The sequence below is a fragment of the Ostrea edulis genome, chromosome 5 (genome assembly GCF_947568905.1).
Source record: "Ostrea edulis chromosome 5, xbOstEdul1.1, whole genome shotgun sequence".
NCBI classification, from domain to species: domain Eukaryota; kingdom Metazoa; phylum Mollusca; class Bivalvia; order Ostreida; family Ostreidae; genus Ostrea; species Ostrea edulis.
This window is the reverse complement of record NC_079168.1, coordinates 27,343,741-27,361,033: the sequence shown is the minus strand read 5'-3', so window position 1 is coordinate 27,361,033 and position 17,293 is coordinate 27,343,741. Positions and strand designations below refer to the sequence as shown.

Genomic DNA, 17,293 nt, shown 5'->3' with positions numbered 1-17,293 from the left:
ATTTGCCGTTAATGTCTACTTTCAATAAAATATATAAGTATGAAGCAGAAGTGGATGACTTTGTGGTGTCCTTTTTTTCGAGTTCACAGGGAGATATCAAATCGACATATGAATGAAAGTTATTATTGTTAATAGAAAAAACGTCATCGATATATCTAAATGTCGAATTGAAGGCCCCAGCGAGAGATTGTTTCTTCTCACGTAAAAGTTTTTGAATAAATTCTGCTTCATATGAATATAGAAACAGGCCAGCTAACAAAGGAGCACAATTCGTGCCCACGGGAATTCCAAAAGACTGTTGGAAGACCTGATCACCAAAGACCACGAAGATATTGTGAATGAGGAACTCTATTTTTTGTTATTTTTTACTTCAGAGTATTTGTGCGTGGAATCAGAATGGTGTTTAACAAAGGGAGGTTTTGAATGACTGATCACTAGATATGAATATTTCCGTTTTCCATTTTTGTTGGAGAAGCAACTGTCTATGATGTGAAAAAGTCTAGTCTTTAATTTATCGTGAGGATTGGTGTTGTATAGTGTTGAAAAGTCATAGGTTTTAGTGTTATTGATTTGGGAAAAGTTCTGTGATTTCAAGTTTACTAAAAGTTCTTTAGAATTTTTTAGAATCCACATTTGATTAACACCACTTCTGGGATATGTAGTGGTACAGTATGTTTGAAGTTTCTCCTTCACAGCTGTTAATATTTTCGTGAGGAGCAAAGATAGGGAGTTGGTAGAGCACTTACTGGATCCAGCAATGTATCTTTGTTTTTAAGGGTTTTTATATAGGTTAGGAATCCAGTATAAGTACGGTAATTCATATTCATTTGTCCCATTGACTGGGATATTAAATGTGTCTAAAACTGAAGCATGGTTTTGAAGAATTTCATCCTTTGAAAGGGCAGTTGGAGTATAAGTATGATTACCAAAAGTGGAATTAATGCCAAGTTCGTTTAAAATACAGAACAAAGACAATGTTGTTGCTAGCTTTGTCAGCTGGAACCAAAACATATCCCTCATGTAACTAATTTTTTTATCCTTTCTGGTTTACTAAACATAGAAGGGTAGGTGGTACGTACTGTTGTTTTCATATGTCTAATGCGGGATTTTAATATTCCTCTTATGCTTTCAACCCATTCTGACAATGTATCAAGTTCTTCTTTTTCATATTTAGCCCATCGTCTGGCATAATCTATATAGTTCTATTGGTCCAAAGTACCCCTTTTCAGCACACAATCTCTCATAGATCATATGTTGGTGTCGCAATACTTTCTCAATTGAATCAATTGTCGATCTTTATCTAACTTGTTCGATCATCTCCCGATATAAGTGTTTTTAAAAGGTAAATTACCAACCAATTGCACGGAAATATTATTGAACATATTCAAATAAACAGAAGAAAAGTCAGCAATGATGAATTACTATGGACATGAGTTGTGCTTCTTTATAATTACGTGACACGGTTATGATTGTATTCTGATGAGACCAAATGTATTCAAAAGATTCTACATGAAAAGAAATATCTTCATGGGATCTTCTTGACATTTAGAACCGTCGACATAGACAGGTATTCTTTATATCATTCTTATCAAGATTAGTGAAAGCAAATTACTCTTCTTCACATTTCACAATACAAAAAGAGATTAAGACTAGAGTAGATTATAAATACAACCCCCCCCCCAACAACCCAACAACCCCCAAAAAAGAAACCTCCAAAAAAACATAACAAAAGACACCCCTTAAAAAAAAACAACAAAAAACCCAACCGAACCCAACAAACACCCCCAACTTAATGGAAATATCTAAAATGAGAAATGAAGATAACGAATATTGATTAATCTTATGAATCCTATAAAGAATGCAAACATTAGAGTAGGATAGACACAGATCCCTGGATACATCAGAGGTGGAATCTGTTGCTTAGGGGGAGCAAGCCTCTCCTGCTAACAAGTCACATCCACCATGAGCCATATATCTTGATCGAATAAACGGAGTAATCCATAATTAAAATGGTAAATTAGATCGCTATAACAAAGATCAATGAAATGAAAGTTACTAGATATCACAACTGCCGTTATATATCATTGCTCTTGAAATATGGTACAACTCTATTTTGGGAGTTCACAATTCCGAGATCGATCATGAATATATGATAAAGAAATACAATAAAATTCGGTCCACTAACAAGGTAAATATAGCATTATAACACATTTTCATTCATATGTCGATTCGATATATCCCAGTGAACTCCAAATAAAAGACACCACAGAGTCGTCCACTTCTGCTTCATACTCAGATATTTTATTGAAAGTAGATATTGACGGCAAACTAACACTCAACTTTATGATAAACGGGAGGATTTCAGCTTCTCCATTGTCATCTTCCCATATTAATGTAGCAATATTCCTGATATAACTATCACCTGCACATTGTGTTTATATCTCTCAACTGACTCGATACACAAGAGCTTGTTCTGCGTATGATCAGTTTTTAAATCGAGACAGGCTACTGAAAAAAAGTTCATGGTGCAGGGGTTTCAGCAGTCTTGTTTAAAGTCAGCATTTCGCAATTTTATGGTCGTTAATACAATGTAGTTTGCCAATAGAACCTATCATTGGGTCAAATTTAATTTTTTCATACAGATTGTTAGACCGTTCTTGGCACACTGATTTTGACTACGGATAACTCCGTTTACCTGATCAAGATATAGGGTGTGACTGGTTGACAGGGGATGCTTACTTCTCTTAGGCACCTGATACCACCTCTAGTGTGTCCAGGGGTCCGTGTTTGTCCAACTCTCTATTTTGTATTGCTTATAGAAGTGATGAGATTGATCACTGTTCGTTATCTTCACCTTTCATTACTGTTGTTGAAATGTAAATGGATAATATATGTTTCACTAATTTGCGAGTGAGAAACCAAAGGTCTACCCTTAATAAATTTCAGATACAATAAAACGAGATCGAATTCGGAAAGATTGAAAGCCCCGTAGCGGAGAATTGAGATATAAAGGATATCATTGCCATACTAATATATCATTGTTTTTAAAATATGATAATAATGTCATCCTTACTTTCCCACTAAGAAGTCAGATGTTTATCCGTAATACATTACAGATAAATGGAAAACCGAAAACTGAAAGAATATTTAATGCTGAAATTGCTACTATGAGATGTTTTTTTTTTTTTTTTTTTTTTTTTTACCTCAAATGTTATTTCATGCGAAGATAAGAGATATATATGATATCAATTCTTTACCTAATTTATTACGAATTCATTACCAATGTAACCTATCATTAGGTCAAATGTTGTCTAACATGTTTCATACCAATTGTTAGGCCATTCTTTATACATTGATTTTGACTACGGATTACCCCATTAACCTGGTCAAGATATAGGGCCCACGGCAGGTATGGCCATCAACATGGAATGGTTTCTCCTCCTAGGCACCTGATACCACCTCTGGTATACCCAGGTGTCCGTATTTGCCCTACTATTAATTTCGTATTCTTTATAAAAACTCTGAGATTGATAACTGTTCGTTATCTTCAGCTTTTCATTGCAAAGATTTGCAAGGCTAATATGTTGGCGAGAAGAGCTTATATTCGTCTATAACATCTATTGTAAAAGTAAATACATGGATTTCGATTCCGATTGTGTTCTGCTATGAATCTCCATGCTTGGTTTGCTTAAATAAATAAAAAACAATGATCAATCTCATAAACCCTATAAGGAATACAAAATTTAGAAGTGGACAGACACGGGCTACTGAGCATACCAAAGATGGGACCATGTACCTAGAAGGAGTAAGCATTCCCTCTCAACCAGTCACACCCACCGTAACTGACGACTAACAACAACTACACAGATTTTTGTAACTGGAGATGAACACAGCTAGATTTATTCATTTTTGACAAATTTCACCTCGAAAGTCTCTCTGGTCATTAAATCTATCTGAATATTTTTGGACATCACCACTCTGAAACTACAAAAGAAATAGATCACTGAAATCAAAGGTTTGTTTAACAAGCAAGTAGCTGTATTACAAGGATTCATGACCATTTTGCACTTACGAATGTTCTTTAATTGTCACAACTACAGTAGAATTTGGGTTTCTCCTGTAACACTGGTTAATTCTGTCATTTATCTTTCTGGGGTACGGATTCCATCTTCCATCACAATCTTTCCACATCCATTGATTTATAGCATTGGCTGATGATACCTCTATTGCACCATCAGATTCAATGTCTGACGACGGTTCATCATAATTTCTGTCATTTTTGAAATAACACCCCTTTAATACTTGTATTCTTTGATGACTAACCAATAAAGAATCACATGGTTTCCCTCCAGATTTTAAATCATGGTCTCGAGGAGATGCACTTGAAGCGGAGTAGCCTCCTATAAATGAAAACGTATTCAAAAATTGATGAATATTACTAGCCTAAAGGAAAACGTATTCGATATCTGATTAATATTACTAGCTTTATTCAAAGGAAAACGTATTCAATAGTTGATAAATATTACTAGATTTCAATAAAGGAAAACTTATTTCATAGGTGATGAATATTACTAGTCTAAAAGAAAACGAATTCAGTAGTAGATACTAGCGTAAGGGAAAACGTATTCCATAGCTGATCAATATTGCTAGTTTAGAGGAAACGTATTAAATTACTAGCTTGATATGAAGGAAAACATTATCAATGGTTGGTAAGTGTTACTAGCTTTCTATAAAGGAAAACTTATTCAATAGCTGTAAAATGTTACAATAGGACGATGTAGATATCATTGGTTTTTCATTTTTCTATTAGTGTAGGGGGCCTCCGTGGCCAAGTGGTTAGAGCATTGCGCTCAAAATCACAGGGCCTCTCACTTCTGTCGGCGCGGGTTCGAATCCCGCTCGCGCCGGTAAGTGAGAAAGTTTCCCAGTTTACTTTTGGAAGGTCTTTTCCCAGGTACATTGTATCTGGGTTCTCTCTTCCACCAATAAAAACTGGACGCCACTATATAACTGAAAAATTGTTGAGTGTGGTGAAAAACATCAAAACATTCAAACATTCTATCAGTGTACTGCATACCATTTTTCGGAGTACAGGAGAAATCTTGAGAGCGATTCAAAATAGCTTTCCTTTTCTGATCTTGGAGGTATTCTCTCGATTCTGATGAGAAGGGATCGCTAAGGAGAAACAAGTTAAACGACATGCCTTTAAATTATCCACAAGTTGAAAACAATCTAAGATTAATCGAGGTAGGTAAATAGTTTTGCAAATACTTGTTCGATGAATAAAAGATAGATATACCATATCTGAAGATCGAATTTTCCCTGGTATCCAAACCTGTAATGACTGGTCTGACCGTTTAACCATCGGATCTGTAGACGGAGAAATAAACTTAAGAAAGTAAAATATTAAATATTTGATGAATCGAATCTTATGTGTATGAAAGGTGAATATAAGGAACAGTGATAAATTTCATGACTCCTATAAGCGATACAAAATACATAGTTAGGCAAACACGGACCCCTGGAAACACCAGAGGTGGGATCAGGATCCTAGGAGGAGTAAGCATTCCCTGTTGACCGGTCACCCTCGCCGTGAGCCCTATATCCTGATCAGGTAAACGGATTTATCCGTAGTCGAACTCAGTGTGCCAAGAACGGTCTAACAAGGTGCCCAAGAGGAGCAAGCATCCCCTATCGACCGGTCACAGCCACCGTGAGCCCTATATCCTGATCAGGTAAACGGAGCTATCCGCAGTCAAAATCAGTGTGCCAAGAACAGTCTAAAAATCGGTATGAAACACGTCAGACCGCATTTGACCCAATGATAGGTTGTATTGACAAACTAGATCGTTATAACGACCATAGAATTTGCGAAATGCCGACTTTAATCGAGACTGTTGAAACCCCTGTACCATCAACTTGTTTGTTAGTAGCTTGCCTCGATTTGTATTGTTTGTATTATGAACTCTCTTTCAGTTAAATTCATCAAATATCAAGTCATACATAAGCCGTTCCATTGCGTTTTACTCTGTACACCGAACCGAGGGTCCCTTCACCGCCATCTTGATCTCCCCACATCCAGTCTGGACCTAAGAAATATAATAAAGATCTTAACCCGCAATTAGGTTAAGGGCTTCCATAACAAAATATAGTATAATTTTAATATGAAATTACACCTTAAATTTACAAGTGTAATCATAATTGTTAAGTTTATACGCCGAAACAATACTACTCATATGTTGACTGCGACCCAGCTACCATACATTTCCCGTATGGGAATTTCCAGTGACGTCGGCTCACTAGAAATTCATTCACTAGTAATCTCATTGCTAAATAGACTCTGCTTCATCAAAATATAGCAACAGGTTGGCTAATAAATGAGCACAATTTGTGCCCATGAGAATTCCAACAGACTGTTGGAAGACCCGATCACCAAAGACCACGAAGATATTGTCAATGAGGAACTCTAGCATATTTTTTACTTCAATTAGAAAACTTCTACGTGAGAAGAAAAAATATCTTGTTGTGGCCTTCACTTCGACATTTATATATATCGACGACGTTTTGTCTATTAACAATGATAGCTTTCATTCATATGTCGATTTGATATATCCCTCTGAGCTCGAAATAAAGGACACCACAGAGTCGTCCACTTCTGCTTCATACTTAGATATTTTATTGAAAGTAGACATTAACGTCAAACTGACAACTCAACTGTATGAAAAACGGGATGATTTCAGCTTCTCCATCGTCAACTTCCCATATTTGTGTAGCAATATTCCATTATCACCTGCAAATGGTGTTTATATATCTCAACTGATTCGATATGCAAGAGCTTGTTCTGGGTATAGTCAGTTTTTAAATCGAGGTAAGCTACTGACAAACAAGTTGATGGTAGAGGGATTTCAACAGTCTAGATTGAAGTCAGCATTTCGCAAATTCTATGGTCGTTAAAACGATCTAGTTCGTCAATACAACCTCACATTGGGTCAAATGCTGTCTGACGTGTTTCATACCGATTGTTAAGCCGTTCTTGGCACACTGATTTTGACTGCGGATAACTCCGTTTACCTGATCAGGATATAGGGCTCACGGCGGGTGTGACCGGTCAACAGGGGATGCTTACTCCTCCTAGACACCTGATCCCACCTCCGGTGTGTCCAGGGGTCCGTGTTTGCCCAACTATCTACTTTGTATTCCTTATAGGAGTTATGAGATTGATCACTGTTCGTTATCTTCACCTTGCATGCTAACGGCAACTAATAATTCAGCTTTTTGATAAAAGGGATGATTTTAGCTTATCTAACGTCAACGTCCCAATATTCCTTTATAACCTGCATATAGTGTTTATGTTTTTCAACTGATTGGATACGCAAGAGCGTGTTCTGCGTGTCATGGGTTTTTGAATCGAGGCAGGAAACTGACAAATAAGTTGATGTTTCAGGGGGTTTCAACAGTCTCGTTTAACGTCATCATTTCGCAAATTCTTTGGTCGTTATAACGATCTAGTTTACCAATACAACTTATCTTCGGGTTAATTACTGTGTGATATGTTTCATGTATATTGTTATACCGTTCTTTATACACATATTCTGACTACGGATTACTCTGTTTACATGATCAAGATATAGAGCTCACGGTGCGTGTGACAAGGGATGTATATTCCTCATAGGGACCTGATCTCATTTTTTGTATTTCAAGGTGTCCGTGTTTGCCCAAATCGGAATTCTGTATACCTTATAGGAGTTATGAGATTAGTCACTGATCGTTATCTTCACCTTCTCAGCTTGCTTTTGCAAATAAATGCTGATGTACATTTATGTATGTAGCACTGTGATTGTTTTTAGGAATCTGAATCAGAGAGTTAACTATCGGTCGCGGTAGCGCAGTGGTAGAGGTTCGCTTCGTAGCCGGGAGGTCGTAAGTTTGAGCTTCGCTCGTGCCATGTCCGCGTCATACTGAAGACGCTAAAATAGGTAGTGATTGCTCCTTCGCCAAACACTCGTCATTTAGAAGTGAGAATCACGTACCGGTATTTTTCGGATATGACCTTAAACACAGATGTCCTGTGTGGCGACAGGAGTTGGCACGTTAAACAATTTAAATGCTACGACCGTAAGCGCTAACCATAGATCTAAATTTGTGATATATCTTCTGCTACTGGTGACGACTCAATATGAGTGAAAAATTCTCAACGGGGCGTAAAACAAACAAACAAACAAACAGATGGTGAACTTTCATCACCGTTCAGTCCTGTGGGGATCATATTTAGAATAGGTCCTGGGTACCCCTTGCTTGTCGTAAGAGGCGAATAAATGGGGTGGTCTTTCGGATGAGACCGCAAAACCCGAAGCCCCGTGTCACAGCAGGTGTAGTACGATAAAGATCCCTGCCTGCTCAAAGGCTATAAGAGCCGAACACAAGCCAAAGTTTTGCAGCCCTTCACCGGCAATGGTGACGTCTCCATATGAGTGACAAATTCTCAAGTGGAACGTTAAACAACATACAATCAATCAATCAATCATCACCGTTTATAACATTTACCTCGTTTGACCAAACAACCGACAGCTATCATTTCATCTTGTAATATCCGTGGTTCGTCACATACTGAGATGTCAAATTTGTCTTTTTCGATTTGTGTTGATCCGTATCTATAACCATATATCATACCAGTATCCCATTCCACATTTAGCCACCCACCTGTAGAAAATTTCAAACTAATCATTCAGCAAGGCAATTGTCCTTCAGAGAGCAGAAAAAGGCCAACAGATCACAACATTATGATTTATACTTCGGCATATATGATTTGTCATGAAGCAATAGCATTCGTCATTCTTAGGAATACAAGGCATGCAATTAGTGACGTCCACTCATTATATATTTACAGTCTTCCAAGTGTCCGACGACTGTGCCGGGTCCATAACTGTCTTGATTATTCCATTTCCAATCAGGCCCTCTTCTAACTCTTGCACCCAGGGAGGGCATGCGTGGGTCTCTTTCTTTAAACACATGATCAGCTACATCGAGTTCCTCTTCGATTATTTCATCCCACGAATTATATAATCCTTTCTTTGAACATATATCAAGAATATCATCCTGCAGAAGACACGCAGTCAAAAGATTTCACTGAATCAGAATTATTTGATCATGAAGTGATTCTATAGAAGGTTTGTTACTTGAAATGCTATCATATCCTTAGAATAGTTTTAGATTTTTGTTTCACATTACCTGATCCATTTCGGTGAATTCTTCGTCAGGAAATGTGCATGCCAACGACATTAATATCATGTCTCTGTCATTACCATCATTTTTCATCGTGAAGGACAACATAGCCGCTGTTTGCTTTAAAACGAGAATAGGATATCGTAAACATATTGCTTCAGGTTTGAAGAGATAATGACAGTTGAACACGGTTACAGGGAACACATAGAATGCATTCACAATTCAATACAGGAAAGTGATGTTCATTCCCTGTACTTTTAAATCGCATTTACAATTATATTGGAGATAAAGAATTATGTTTTTAATGAATCAAAAGTGTTCGTCCCCAACTCTTCGCTATAAGCGTGTTTGACTGTAATAGAAATGGGCAGTATTTTATCAGTTTTACCCAATGAGACATATCTGCAGTTAAGAAGAATTTTAAAACAGCTTAGATAATATAATGCTCCTACCATATTCTTAGAGTATTTTGCAAATTGTTTAGCCTCAGATGGATACACCATCTTTCCTCCTCTTGACTGAGCGCTGATAAATTCCAAAAGTACCTTAAACGAGAGATTACAGTAGTTTCATGCAGGTTATTGGACTATAGAATGTGAAGAACATTTGGACTGCATGAACATTTTAGAGTGATACTTAGAGAAACCACTGACCACATCCGGGTCCTTTCCAATAGGTATACAAAATATGGGATGGCGCCTGCCGAGTTTCCTAGTCAGTTGCAACAGGTGATCTTTATCCTAAAAGGAAACAGTAAACGTGTATATAAATCCATATCAGAAATTGGTTTTACTAGAAATTTCAACTCAACAATCCTAATATACCTCATCTCCCCCAGAAAGAGGGGAGTCCTCACCATCACGAGTACACCTGAAATTTGTCGGTTTTCCATCCGAAATTAGAATTATTCGTGGATGAATATGAAATTCACCCATTACTTTGGTGGCTTGAAAGGGAAAAATAAAAACAATTGTCAAAAAAAAAAAATATAAAAAAAGATAAAATAAAACATAAAACTAGAAGTCATGAAAAGTAATACTGCAAGCAAGTGTTTGCTTTTCAATATACCCTGCGTCATACGTCTGTAATTAGAAAAGAAGTCAGAATAGTTATATAGCATAAAATACACAGCTATATTACCAGAATTTACATTAATCATCTCAATTTCAGATGTTGTACTTTATAGATGTACGTGCAGAAGGCATTGACAAACGGTAGCGATAATATTTACTATGTACAGTGGTAGCAAACACGTTTTCTTTTAAAGGGAGAAACACGCATTTTATTTTATTTTTTGTAAAGGTCAATAACTACCGTTATGTATTATATACATCCTATCATTGGGTCAAATGCTGTCGGACGTGTTTCATACCGATTGTTAAGCCGTTCTTGGCACTGATTTTAACTGCGGATAACTCCGTTAACCTGATCAGGATATAGGGCTCACGGCGGGTGTGACCGGTCGACAGGGGGTGTTAACTCTTCCTAGGCACCCGATCCCACCTTTGGTGTGTGCAGGGGTCCGTGTTTGCCCAATTATCTATTTTGTATTGTTTATAGGAGTTATGAGATTGATCACTGTTCGTTATCTTCACCTTGCATTAGATACGAAGGTGCAATAATTTTTCTCTTCTGAGGCTAAAAATTTAAAGTTTGGAATTTAGGTATCTGTAAGAACTATGTATATTAAATATTTTCTCTTAAACCTTGATAAACCAAAATATAAGAATTAGAAGAAAAAAAACATTTCGAAATTTCATTAACGTGGTCATTAACAGCAGGATTACGGTGTAAAATAAAAACCAATAAAATATATATGCCTAATATGCTCCAAAAGTTCAAATGTTGTTCAAAGTTATAAATAGCTTACCGCCCTTTAATCCTCCAATTGAAAGGAAAAATGCTGCAGTCAAGGGAGATAATCCTCCAAAGTCCACGTCATCTTATGTAAAATAGACCATAAATTGTCATAGAACTGTCAATCACATAGTCCCTGAGCAATTCGAAATTACGTACAGCACATATTAGCAGTAAATTGTTGTGAATGAACTTATTACTGTCCTTTTAATGTTTATTCGAGAAAATAAGGACAGGCTTCATACCAGTGATGCCCCTTTGATTCAGTTTAATGCTTTTTAATCTTAGAACCATACATTACCCCTACCTGATTCATTAAAGGATATTTACTTTTCACTGCCTTTTCTTCATTAAAACTGAAAAGTTTAAGATAACGAATAGTGTTCAAAATCACAATTCCTTTAAAGAATTCAAAATTAAGAATAGGGCAAACACGGATCCCTGAACGCACAAGCCCTCTTGAGAGTATTCTGACACCTAATGAGCCAGCGGTTGACGTTCTGTAAATTACAAAATAATGAAATTTTGTATTGAGAAAATGTAAATAATATTATGAGCTACGTCCGTGTTTGCCCAACTATCTATATTGTATTCCTTAAAGGAGTTATGAGATTGATCACTGTTCGTTATCTTCACCCTTCATGGAATGAATATTTTTGGAAATCTATTATACAAGTATCACCTCACGAAATGTTACAACAAAATAGAGAGCTTTATACAATTTCCCTGCATAACCTTCCTCGTTATTACATGTAGCACACTACGTCTATGAATAACCGTTATCATGTAATGGTTATTTGTACTTGTTTTCACTCACCGATACAATTTTTGATATCAGAGTATTGATTTGAATAGTAATGCTGAAATCTGGTGTTCTTTCCACAAACAATGACACACACGTTCTCGTCTATGTCTGGGTAACAGGCATACTCTGTAATAAATTATGTTAGGGAATAGTTTTTGCATGTTTACGAATTACAGGTATATATAAGGAATAAATATCAAATTTCTTATTGTGTATCATGTGGATTTAACAACAATGAAACAGGGGGGGGGGGGTAAATTTTATAATCAGCTCATACTATTATTGCTTTTAAGTCTCCATATTACAAAGCCGAAAAACATGTATTACCTTTATCTGTTTCTTTGTACTTTATATTGTTTCTTTTGATAGATACGTAGGAGATTCGGTGTACTTTATTACTAACAAGACACATTTCAATGTAAGTATGTACTCTATAACGGCAACCTCATCTAAAGAAAATCATACCATCTAGTATAGTTTTAAATACATCTTTCATCTGAGTGAAGCCGTCTTCCCCAAGACTTGACGATGTGTCCAATATAAAGACATTACAAGGTCCTCGGCCATGTTGATACCGTAATCTAAAATCTCAATGTTAAAAGACCAATACAAATTCAACCCTTTTATAAAATTCTGGATACAGAGTGCACTATATTGATTTATGGAAGGATAGATACATGGCAGAGAAAATGAAGATATACAGTATAGGTATATTTTTAGATATGCAAGGGCGTACAATTTCGATGTTAGTTTTATGAAACTCCAAATAGACTTTGTATAAAAAATAACTATCAAATTTCAAATTCAGTGCAGATCTAGAAGTTTGTATCACCTGTCATTTTACATACTAAAATATAAATACTATACATGATACGCTGGATCCAAATTTACACTTGAGGAACAATGTATTTAAAATAAACTTTGAATAGGAAAATGTCATAAAACGGGCCATGAGAATTGAATAAGGAGAATAAGTCCTACTACTTTATAATGCTTTGCACAACAACACTGGACCCCAAGCAGGCTTTCATTTGGACGAAGTAGGATTTGTTTACAGGATTTTAATAAGATGTTTTATAAGATACCTAAGCCTTGTTCATACCGATTGTTAAGACGTTCTTGGCACACTGATTTTGACTGCGGATAACTCCGTTTACCTGATCAGGATATGGGGCTCACGACGGGTGTGACCGGTCAACCGGGGATGGTTACTCCTCCTAGGCACCTGATCCCACCTCTGGTGTGTCCAGGGGTCCGTGTTTGCCCAACTATCTATTTTGTATTGCTTGTAGGAGTTATGAGATTGATCACTGTTCGTTATCTTCACCTTGCATTTAAACAGAACTGTTTGCCGTGTGTTTCACTGACCACTCATTCCAGAATCCTGGATCGATCACCATTCGTTGACACGTGATGTCATATAAACACAAGCAGGAGATGAATAAAAGGTGCCATTAATAATATACACAATGTATAACGATGCTGGTTTTGATTTTTATTCAACACGATGTGCGTTTCCATACCCCCACGAAGGTGTTGGGAAAGAAAACTCATTCGATAAGTGTCATGTCGAAGCAATTAAAACCTCAAGTTTCCCTATGTCTCATTGATGGTAACTTACTATTTTCAGCTTCAATATGTGCTTGTTCTTGCCAAAGCTCCTGTGCTTTATGGAATTCTAAGGCCATTTAGAATAGATCTTCATTGGATATATCAGTGTGGAAATCGATGGCGCAATGCCTGTAAACAAAAGTAAAATTTCAGTCTCAGCAGATAATGCTAAACCAAACCATAATCTATTTCATCGGATTCACTTGCTTTATTTTGCAAAAATCAGAATGTTGTAATTTTATAAGATACCTAAGCCGCTCGCAAAGCTTTGAAGGTTAAATCTTTATCAGGGGAAATGCGTAAGCGAGCATTTAAATCGACCTCCCAGACATTTGACGTGATAAGGGACTGAATATAGAACTACTGTAGTTTGTAAGCAAAGTGAATATACGAGTTTAACTAGTTAGTGTCCAAAGCATGTCAAGAAAGCTGCCTGGAATGACACGAGAAAGAGAAAGAAAGAAACGATTGAAATATTTGTTTCAATTTGTCCTACCTGGTATCCGGAAATAGAAAAGTTCGATGTGTTCTTGCATTCTTCCATGATTTTGAAAATTTTTAATTGGCAAAATATATCCGTGCGTATTAAGATATTGAATAAGAAATAAAGATGAGGTACAAAAATACAATAAGTTACAATAAATGATAATTTCCTTGAGTTGAAATATTGAAAAACTGAAATTTGATCACTGTTCGTTTTTTCTCTCACTTTTTCATTTGGACATCAATCGTAACGATTCATTTGAGACACATTAAAGTTAGAGATGATCTTAATGAAGATGATGACCAAATTTCTTAGCTGAGTGAATATTAGATTTCGTCACAATCACAAACGAAAAAATGGATACCAGTGATATTTTCTCTGTCATTTTGAATACATTTGCATTTGCACTGCCTATTAGATTAACTCCTTGGATAAACGTGTTTAAAAGATGGCCACTCGGTAGGTGTTTAAAAGTGCAAATTTCGCAGTTTCATTTTTCCAGGTGATTTTTAATTAATATCATATTTTACATCAGTTAAATGGTTAAGTTTTAAATCTCACAATATTATACTTTCCATGCACCACGAGTTTTTCTGATGTGTTACATTTACACCTAAAACAAAGTGAAAAGTGAGGATGACCGGCCAACAGGGAATGCTTGCTCAACCTAGGCACCTGATCCCACTTCTGGTATTTCCATGGGTCTCTATTTGCCCTTGCCTTAATTTTTTATTCTGTGTAGGATTTATGGGATTGACCACTGTTCGTTATCTTCACTTGTTGATGTTGACAACGCTAGCGTTTCATCAATGCAGCAAAATACTTTTAAAATCTCTAAGGCTTTTGAGTGTCTGATATATTAAACTTTTTTGCATCTAATATAAAAAATATTTAACGTAGAAGATTGGTATGTGTTGCAATTGTTTTGAAATGACGGCGGATGTGACCGGTCGACAGGGGATGCTTACTCCTCTTAGGCACCTGCTATGTTCAGGGGTCCGTGTTTGCCAAAATTTCTATTTTGTATTGCTTATATGAGTTATGAGATTGATCGCTGTTCGTTATCTTCGACTTTCATGAAACTGTGCAGAAGCTTGTACAGTGGAAAATAAGGAAAAGCAGGATTTAGGAGTTTGATCACTGTTCATTACCATATCGTGTCAGGACATACATGATGAGCCACCAGAAAAACAGGTTTGGTGAATCTTTTTAACATCTGTTGATAGATAAATAAAAGAATGAAATAAGGCTCACGACGGGTGTGACTTGTCGACAAGGGATGCATACTCCTCCAAGGAACTTGATCCCACTTCTGGTGTATCTAGGGGTCCTTGTTTGCCCAACTCTTTAGTTTGTATTGTTTAAAGGAGTTATGAGATTGATCTCTTTTCATTATCTTCACTTAACTCCTATAAGAGATACAAAATAGAGAGTTGGGTAAACACTAACCCCTGGATATACCAGAAGTGTGATCAGGTACCTAAGAGAAATAAGCATCCCCTGTCGACCGGTCACACTTGCTATGTACCCTATGTTTTGATATTTTAAACGAAGCAATTTGTAGTCAAATCAATATGCCAAGAACGGGCTAACAATCGGCATGAAACACGTCAGACATCATTTGAGCAAATGGTTGGGGGTATTGACAAAACTATCTCATTATAACGACCATTGGATTAGCGAAATGCTGACTTGAAACGAGACTGTTGTAACCTCTGTGGCATCACCTTTTTTGTCTTGATTCCCTTTCTGTTTTTATTTTACCTCCTTCCCTATAAAAATTTAATTCCTTTAAGTCATCAATCGTTTGTTTAACTTTGAATTCCCATTCTCTTTATTTCCTCACTTTGATATATGTGAAAGAGTTTTGAAAAGAATGAGACTCTTCCTGCGAAAAAATATAACCTTTTTTCATAGGAAAATCTGAAATGTTTGGTATTTTTATAATGCCTATAGTCTCGAACGACGAGACCCTCCTCTCCCGAATGTATGCGTAAGTCGTGAAAACGCATTGGGATATCTAAGCAGAAATGGTTTGAATAAGTATAAATGTTGCGAAAAAGTGGTACACACTGTAAGAGAACATTAAATTTCTAAAGAACACAATTAATCGTGCAAGCATTATGTAAAATCATGTCATGCATCTGGCTTACCAGACATACAAGCTCAACCTTAATGTTGTGGTATATCAGTATTGTATTTCCCTGCTTTCATTTTAATGTATAACTTCCCTGTTGTTAATTTCCTGTCAATATATTTAAGGCGGTACTCTACATCGTCATAATGGCTGACCTCCTTTTAAAACATGAATGAAAATATAAATATCAACAAAACGTATCGCCTAGCTGAGTAGCTCAGTAGGATAGCAGGTCGACTGCTGAACTGTAGATTAAGGGTTCGACTTTTTTTTTAGATTACTTTATACTAAAATCGCATGTTTGGACTAGATAAATTAGATTTGAAAGTTTTCAATTTCAAAATATTGTTGTACATATTCTCCACTTTTCATCCATATCAAATTTCTCTGGTGTAGCATACATCCTTAAGAGAACAATTCCGTTTGCACAACCATTAGATGCTGAACTCGAAAGGACGCTTTGTTACTAGAATCCTATTTCACATGTTATTTAACACACCGGGTGTTCTTTCTTCTTGTTTTCAGATTAATGTTCGCAGTAAAAGTTTTTAGTCTTGCATAGAATAATAGAAAATGATTATAAATTCTTTTTTAAAATGAATATTACTCGAATTCGATCCACTACAACTAACTCCTGTTTGACGCGTTTAACATGTGGGTTATCAGGTGTGTAGCCTATTTGAAAAAGTGAAGATAACGAACAGTGATCAATCTCCTGTAGAGAATACATAATTAATAGTAGGACAAACACGGACCTCAGGGCATTCCAGTTAAAGTTTATGAATCTAAAGCAAATTAAATCTATTTCTTTATTTTTCGAATTGCTTATTATCACGAAAAGCAAAATGAAATGCAAAACACCCTCTAATATGTGGAAGAATGCTAGTTGCATATCGAAATAATGATCTGATTGTAATAATTGGTGATATCAACGCGTATTTATTAAAAACATATGTCGTAAAAACATAGGCATGTGGATGTTCACTCATTACATGTATCTGTGGCCAATCTATATAGTTCTATTGGTTCAAAGTACACCTTTTCAGCATATACATGTAATCCCTGATAGATCATACGTTAGTGTCGCAATACTTTCTCAATTGAATCAATTGACGACCATTATATAACTTGTTCGATCATCTCCCGATAATAGATTTTTAAAAGGTAAAGAACAAGA

The 17,293-nt window shown here is 36.2% G+C and overlaps 1 protein-coding gene across 6 annotated transcripts; it reads right to left on the bottom strand.

Annotated features, from left to right (window-relative positions):
* Positions 1-3,868: 3,868 nt before the first annotated feature.
* LOC130046250 (uncharacterized) lies at positions 3,869-16,288 on the bottom strand. 6 transcript variants are annotated; one of them, XM_056165618.1, is made up of 17 exons: positions 16,133-16,200; positions 15,131-15,195; positions 13,506-13,624; positions 12,350-12,472; positions 11,897-12,010; positions 11,093-11,164; positions 10,047-10,168; positions 9,876-9,962; positions 9,675-9,767; positions 9,229-9,342; positions 8,886-9,096; positions 8,545-8,700; positions 6,004-6,089; positions 5,300-5,370; positions 5,078-5,175; positions 4,073-4,400; positions 3,869-3,984 (listed from the first exon to the last, which is right to left on the bottom strand). In XM_056165618.1, the coding sequence occupies exons 3-17, from the start codon at positions 13,570-13,572 to the stop codon at positions 3,900-3,902; spliced, it is 1,827 nt and encodes a 608-aa protein (XP_056021593.1). In that variant the 5' UTR covers positions 13,573-13,624; positions 15,131-15,195; positions 16,133-16,200; the 3' UTR covers positions 3,869-3,899. The 6 variants fall into 6 exon arrangements, with proteins under 6 accessions (XP_056021593.1, XP_048737058.1, XP_056021592.1 ...); XM_048881101.2 differs by lacking the exon at positions 15,131-15,195 and having other exon boundaries at positions 16,133-16,288; XM_056165617.1 differs by lacking the exon at positions 16,133-16,200 and having other exon boundaries at positions 13,992-15,380.
* Between the last annotated feature and the right edge of the window lie 1,005 nt (positions 16,289-17,293).